The sequence below is a fragment of the Ctenopharyngodon idella genome, chromosome 4 (genome assembly GCF_019924925.1).
Source record: "Ctenopharyngodon idella isolate HZGC_01 chromosome 4, HZGC01, whole genome shotgun sequence".
In the NCBI taxonomy this organism is placed as follows: Eukaryota; Metazoa; Chordata; class Actinopteri; order Cypriniformes; family Xenocyprididae; genus Ctenopharyngodon; species Ctenopharyngodon idella.
In genome coordinates this window covers 14,678,472-14,686,001 of record NC_067223.1, presented here as the reverse complement: position 1 = coordinate 14,686,001, position 7,530 = coordinate 14,678,472, and the positions used below count along the sequence as shown (strand labels likewise).

The 7,530-nt window shown below is 40.3% G+C and overlaps 1 protein-coding gene across 2 annotated transcripts in view; it reads left to right on the top strand.

Moving 5' to 3' along the window:
- Positions 1-7,530, top strand: part of kcnc2 (potassium voltage-gated channel, Shaw-related subfamily, member 2) — a 112,404-nt gene that overhangs the window by 83,644 nt on the left and 21,230 nt on the right. The window contains exon 4 of one of the 2 annotated variants that reach the window (XM_051890972.1): positions 3,923-4,050. The exons of the other annotated variant lie outside the window; for it this stretch is intronic. Within the exon in view, the coding sequence (XP_051746932.1) occupies positions 3,923-4,035 (113 nt within the window). The 3' untranslated portion in view covers positions 4,036-4,050. Of the gene's footprint in view, positions 1-3,922; positions 4,051-7,530 lie in introns of those variants that run through there. 2 annotated transcript variants of the gene reach the window in all.

The window sequence follows — 7,530 nt, the reverse complement described above, 5'->3', positions numbered from 1 at the left end:
CTCGCATACTAATGCTGCCGGGACCGAAGCGCACGCCGCTCCTTCTGAGTAATGTACACAAGCGCTGGAGGAATCTACAGGGTGTCGTTTCTTCAAATATTTGCTAATGAAATCTCTCCGTGAGACTCGAGTCTCTGCACGACACGCTGACGATGATTAGATAATCATGAGTTTGTCTACAGGAACATTTGAGCTTATTTGTCTACGAACCACATCGGTGCCATGCTTTTGATTTACCTCAAACAAAATACAGCATGTTTACAGTAAATATACTTAACGAAAGCCTAGCAAACAAAAGCATGCAACTCAATGAAAAGAAAATGATTAAAATATACAATATACAATTTACAATTTTTATACAATATAGAAATGCGACATATGTTAAACAACTAATTCCAAACTTTTGGCCGGTAGTGTAGAGTATGCAGTATATACTATAAGTATATACTATTATTATTTTGTTCCATTCGGCTCTGTCTGTCAGTGAAGCCCTCATGTGCAGCGTACATTCACACACACACACAGGATCCTGGAGTGTTTCGCTCGACTAGATCAGAGAGAATTAATCTGTCATTTCAGCTCACAAGCGTTTCACTAATGAACCAATTAATGTTTAACACACGAGCCGTGCAGATTACGGGCAATTTATTTGAAAAATGAAGCAAGATTCCGGACTCACACACACACACACGCTCACATGGGATGGCAAGAAAGAGGAGAAAATAAAAAGAGGGCTCAAATACTCAGTCAGAAGTGTTTTGAGCCCGGATTGTGTTCGGACCACGTAAGCCCGAGATAATCACGCTGTCTCTCGCTCCTCATCCTCTTTCTGCCACAGCAGAGGGGACTTTAAACTCTCCAGCATGATGAAGGTATTAAAGGAGCATTTGAGTCAAAAGTTCACTCTCTGAGGAGCGCGAACAAACCCAAAGGTGTAGGTCCGTCTCTAATGTGTCTCCAGTGAGCCTTTGGAACCAGATTTCCAAGTCCCTGATCACTCACTATGATAGAACACTGTTCTTTTAAAGGTAAACATAACCTATAACACATAAACTTGACAAAATAATAATTGATGGTAAAACACTGTAAAGATGCTATTTCATTGGTTAACAGTATGTTCCCATACTTTATATGTAGAAAAACTGAGACATTATATATAATTTTGAATGCTATTTTAATATCATTGAGATACTATTATAGGATATCGAACCTGTGACTTTGGTGTTGCAAGCATCAGAATTTTGAACAATAGATCTTTTCTATTATGATATTCAAGACACACGTCGAATATAGTTTTTGGCGATCAAATCTCCATTTTGGACTCTATTTATAGTTTCCACCCAAATCACCTAAACATGATCATGTAGAAATCACACTCATTCTCACACAGAATAACATGAAAGAGACGTGATGCATGATGAAATGCATGTTTTGATCGACTGTGAAATCCAACAAGCTGCTTTAGGGTTCCGCTTCCTCCAGAAGCGCTTTTAAACATTTTCAAGGTATCGCATCACACAGGCCTCCATCTGTTGCCATAGGAACCATATATCTCCCTCAATGATGCCATTCGCAGACCATCTCTTCTCTAATACGGTGGTGTTGCATTGAGTGTTTAAACTCATACATGTGCTAAATCCCCTAAGCATGCTCTGAAGGAACACATATTTATCATTTCTGTTCCCCTTTAATTATGCAGCTTCTCTCTAGTGGAGTTTAGAGTATGCAAAGCCGCCCGGAGACTTAAAGTGCCCTCAGCCAGCTCAGAAGAACAAAGCCACTTCAGAGATTTTAATTTAGGATAAAACCTCATCGCACAGACACCAGAGCCAAAGCCGGACGAGTGATGTCAGAAATGAGTATTCTCTCCGGCGGAAATCCATCACGCGTCTGCTTGCGTTTGATAAGCGATGGAGGAAAACCCCCTCGCTCCCCCGGCAGGGCTAAAAATAGCAGGCTATTAAAAGAACAGGGCGGAAAGAGAGAAGGCGAGCGAGTCGGGCTTCCTCCCATCGGTCAGCATTTACTGCCTTTTAAAGCACCAAAACACCAACAACTTCTGGCTAGCGCTATTAAAGATGATCTATTATGCCTTGATTTTGTTTTTGGGCTCTACTAGAACAGGTTTTAATGCTTAAATGTTCAAAAAACATGTTTGGGAAATGTCCCACCCCTTACCATAACCGCGAGTTTTAACACACTACTAACTAACTCAACCAGACCTAGGTTCGAGTCCTGCTTAGAGCGACGGTTGGAACAGGAGGGGTTACATTGGTGCCGTGACCCGGATAGGAGTGAGGTTGAAGGGATGAGTGTAACAGACGTAGGCTAGTAAGAGCTGTGCATGTAATCCTCACTAGACTCCTTGTTAGAGTACCCGACACCCATGCCAGCGGACCCGGGTTCGAGTCCTGCTTAGAGCGGGCGGTTCGAACAGGAGGGGTTAGATTTGGTGCCGTGACCCGGATGGGAGTGAGTTTTAGGTGGGTGAGTGTAACAGACATAGGCTGGTAAGAGCTGTGCATGTAAACCTCACTAGCCTCCTTGTTAGTGTACCCGACACCCATGCCGGCAGACTCAGGTACGAGTCCCGCTTAGAGTGGGCGGTTGGAACAGGGGGGGTTACATTGGTGCCGTGACCCGAATGGGAGTGAGTTTTAGGTGGGTGAGTGTAACAGACGTAGGCTGGTAAGAGCTGTGCATGTAAAACTCACTTGCACTCCTTGTTAGAGTACCCGACACACATGCCCAAGGACCTGGTTTGAGTCCCACTTAGAGCAGGCGGTTCGAACAGGAGGGGTTACATTGGTGCCGTGACCCGGATGGGAGTGAGTTTTAGAGGGGTGAGTGTAACAGACATAGGCTGGTAAGAGCTGTGCATGTAAACCTCACTAGCCTCCTTGTTAGAGTACCCGACACCCATGCCGGCAGACCCAGGTTTGAGTCCCGCTTAGAGTGGGCGGTTGGAACAGGAGGGGTTACATTGGTGCCATGACCCAGATGGGAGTGAGTTTTAGGTGGATGAGTGTAACAGATATAGGCTAGTTAGAGCTGTGCGTGTAAACCTCACTAGCCTCCCTGTTAGAGCGCCTGACTCCCATGCCAGCGGACCAGGGTTCGAGTCCCGTTTAGAGTGGGCGGTTCGAACAGGAGGGGTTACACAAGTTCGAGTCCCGGCTCGCAGACCTTTCCCGAACCCGTCCCCCTCTCTCTCTCCCACTTTGCTTCCTGTCTGCTTACTGTCCTATCATAATAAAGGCAAAAACACCAAAAAAAAAAGTTCTTTGGAGTGACTTTGTGCTTTGGAACTTTGCAGACATTTTTCAGGCTCAAACACACTAAAGAAAGATGAACATGTTAACCATAATGGGTCCTCTTTAAGTCCCTGCTGGTTTTTCTCCCTTAATGGACTTTCACTTGTGTTTCTATTGTGGAGTGGTTTATTCTTGACCAATTATACCTGAACGAATCACTATTGCTCATGCGGGGATACGATAAACCCAAACACACGTTACACGCATGACACATCACACATCACTTTAAGTGACTGATTTGAAATGCTCTACTTAAGCAGCAGCACAGTTAAGGCCTGGGAATACTTTTCCACGTTCCGCTCCGTCTCACATACAGTCGAGCCTTTCAAAGTAAAGACGTATATAAACAAAGTAAACGTAAGTTCTGCCAACTTATTCGGGTTTACAGTGTATCTTAGAGGACAGCATGTGTTTCTGTCTTCATGTCGATTGTGCCTTAAAATGCGATGAATGTAGGCAGCTCTGAACAGAGCAAATAACGCCGAACAATATCATTCTGACACTGTTTACACACCAGATACAGGCGATGAAGCTGAAATGTGTCAGATATGCATTTCCACACACCCTGATTCAGTGAGTTTCAACCTCTCTTCTTAACCTTCATGAAGGTCTGTTCTCTCCGGGCTGGCTGGGCGTCTGGACGCAGGTCTCATTCGTCTCTGTTGAGGAACACTATTTGTATGCAAATGATCTGGGCTTGCAGGCTGAATCGGGCTTATAATGGGCTTCCATCGATCATCACAGGAGCGAAACTTTACAGCGTGAGTATATGATCAGTCTATCAAATGTGCCCCCTGATACTGGCTGGCATTGTGAGGAGAGGAAGAGCGCTTTATCAGAGCAAATGTCCTTGTGCCGCCGGACTGCTGATAGCACACTTCTGTGTGAGAAACATAAAGATTATCTCTCATTCAGCTCACGTAAAGCTTCATTAAAACAACACTGCATGAGCATCATAAATCTCAGCAGACCGTGAGTGTGTTACAGTGATTTTACCAGGTTTAAGAAGTGCTTTTAGGCACAAAACACAACAGAAGCTGCTAGTACAAATTAAAAGATGTTTTGCTCACCAAAACATTGCTTTGTAGTTGCTGAATTTAATGAATCACTGTGTTTTTGTTGCTCATTTTATCGTCTGTAAGTTCGATAGCTTTGAACGAGTTGCATGCTGCCATTTATGATTATATATATTTAAATCACTAACATTGAGCAAGATTAACAGTGAAGTTTGGCTTCAACACTTCACAAAACAACACTTCACTGGATCATTCTTAAAATATAGTGACTAGTAATCTCTTGATTTATTTTTTTTTTGTCATAAAAAAGATTTCAAACCCTCAAGAAGCTCCAAATAAACGGCATCATTCTATAACCATAAAAATATATAAAATAAAATGACATTTATAGTTTTTTTCCCCCTGATGCAAAGTAAACAAGTACATTTATTTATTAATATTATAAATAACTTAAATATAATGCTTATATTTTGATTTCTTGTATGATCAATGTTAAAAACTTTTGCTTTGAAAAGTTTGTGGAAAAATACTTTTAAAGTTAAAGGTCAGAGTAAGAAAAGGCTGTTCAAACGTGCACAAATGTTTAAAAAAAAGTTCATTTAACTTCAGAAATATTTTTAATATTCATGATTCATGATTAAATGTCATTTGTGATTTTCATTGGGAAAAATTTTTTATTTTAGTCTATTTTATATTATTCATCCTTTTTTTAATTTGACATTCAAATATGTCATTTGTAAAGTAAAATGATAAAATAACAAAAACAAAAGTCAAGTTGTCCTTTATTATTATGTCAATATGTTAATAAATACCATCAGATTTCATGGGAGAAAAATTAACTGAAGTGAATTAAAAAAATGTCAATATTTTGAAAATGACCCATTTAAGCTGTTGAGCTAGTCTGTCTGTGGGCTGTTATTAATTATGAATTTTAATAAAATGTCACAATTTTGACTTTTTTTACCTTAACAATTCCGAGTTTATATCTTGCAATTCAGAGAAAAAGTCAAAATTGTCACAATTCTCAAAATTATGGGATATAAACAGAATTGTGTGTGTGTTTGTGTGTGACAAAGTTGTTACAAGGTAATTACATTTTTTTTTAGCTCACAATTCAGACTTTCTTAAGATATACGCTCTTAAAAAGTCGTAATTACCTTATTTACACGGCGAAAACAAGCTTCCATAGTTTACTGAGTATCTTGGCACATTAAAGGGATAGTTCACCCAAAAAATTAAAAGAAGATATTTCTGGTCCCCATTGACTTCCATAGTGGGTTTTTTTTTCCTACTATGGAAGTCAATGGGGACCAGAAACTGTCTGGTTACAAACATTCTTCAAAATATCTACTTTTGTGTTCAACAGAACAATTCATTTTTTCACAATCATTTTTGGGTGAACTGTTCCTTTGGTGAATGCTTTTATCAGATATGTCCCACAAGATCATATTCACTTCTGGTGGATTCTGAAATATTTGTACATGTTCTGAAGCACATTGAGTGACGCAAAAGTAGCCGCCATGACGTTAGAAACGAGTTACAGGCCAAAGTTTGATGCTTCGGCTCAAACTCCGGCCGTGAGCAATGAAACAGCCACAACTAATAATCCAAATTTTGCAACAACATTGAGTCTGTCGTCACGGACGGAGCTTTGCGTGTGTTTTCTGGCATGCTGCTTGACGTGTGCGGCCGGCGTCACTCGTGCGCATCAGTTTTCTCCACTCGGAGCCGTTTGATCCTGAGGAAGTAAGGAGAGGCATGTTGTATCTAAGCAACAGGATGGTTGCCAGGTGACAGACACGGAGGTCCTGAGAGCAGAAAGGGCGTGTTTGGCGTTTCTTAGGAGGTGAGAGACAAATTGAACTGCCAGTCAAACCGTTGACAGAGATTCGTTTGTGAGCAGTGTGAAACTGAACTCTCCTCTGAGGTCACACCCAACATGTTGAGGGCAAACGGGTTTGGATCATCTTCTCAGGATGGTTCTGACAGGATCAAAGATGCAGCAAACCTCATCAGAGCCGAGCATTGATCGCCCAGCGTGAGGAACAGTCAGCGCAGATAATGAGCGCTGCTTACAGCCTCCCATGATGCTCTGCTCTGATCTGATCTGACTCCAGCCACACACACGGTCACATGTGCGACTGAGTTTGACATCATTACTGTTGGTAATGCTGAAACCAAGACTTGTTTGTCTCCATTTTACTCGTATTGAAGGAGTTTCTGTTGCCAGCAGATTTTCATTTAATGGCTTTTTCAAGTATTACTTTTCATGCAGTGTGTAATATAGCTGTTTGTGAAAGTAAAAGGTCTGCAAAGTTTGGTTTGTGTTGTCGAGAAGAATCACACTGGAATTGATACGGTAAAACCGACGCCATCGTTACTATTCGTATCAGTTGTGTATCAAGTGCTGAGGAAGATACAGAGATGAAATTCAGATATGGTAATGAGCATTTGGTTTCCGACACACGCTGTAAGCGGTGGACCAATCAAAACAGACTGGGCCGTCTGACCAATCAGAGCAGAGTAGGCTCTCAGAAAGGCGGGGTTTAGAAAGACTGAATCCTTTATCGAACCGTTTCAGACACTGTGAGAAAAGAGCTGATGCTGCGATGTATATTATGAGAAAATTAAAGTGTTTTTTGACCTTGGATGCATGTAAACCTATAGTAGGAGACTCTCTTTAGGAGCCTTTAAAATGGCATGATAGGGGCACTTTAATACTAATGGTAATGTTTATTTGGTAACACTTTACAATAAAGTTTCATTTGTTAACAATCGTTAACTAGAACAAACAATGACCAACGCTTCTACAGCATTTATTAATCTTAATTCATGTTAATTCCAATATTTACTATTACATTTTAAGATCAAACGTTGTCTGTTAACATAAATAAATGCACTATGAACTAACATGAACATTTTTTATTAACTATAAAAGATTAATAATTAATAAGATATAAATGCTGTAAGAACATATTTTTCATTGTTAGTTTGTTAGTTAATGCATTAATGTTAACAAATGAAACCTTATTGTAAAGCGTTACTGATTATTTAAATAATTAAGGCATCACAGGTGAAAAAAAGGGTAAAACTAATAGATATCACCATATCTACCCGGTTGATTAATTACAGTGCATTAAGATAATTGTTTTGTATTACAAAACGTTTCTGAAACGATGTTTAAATAAGGCATCTAATTA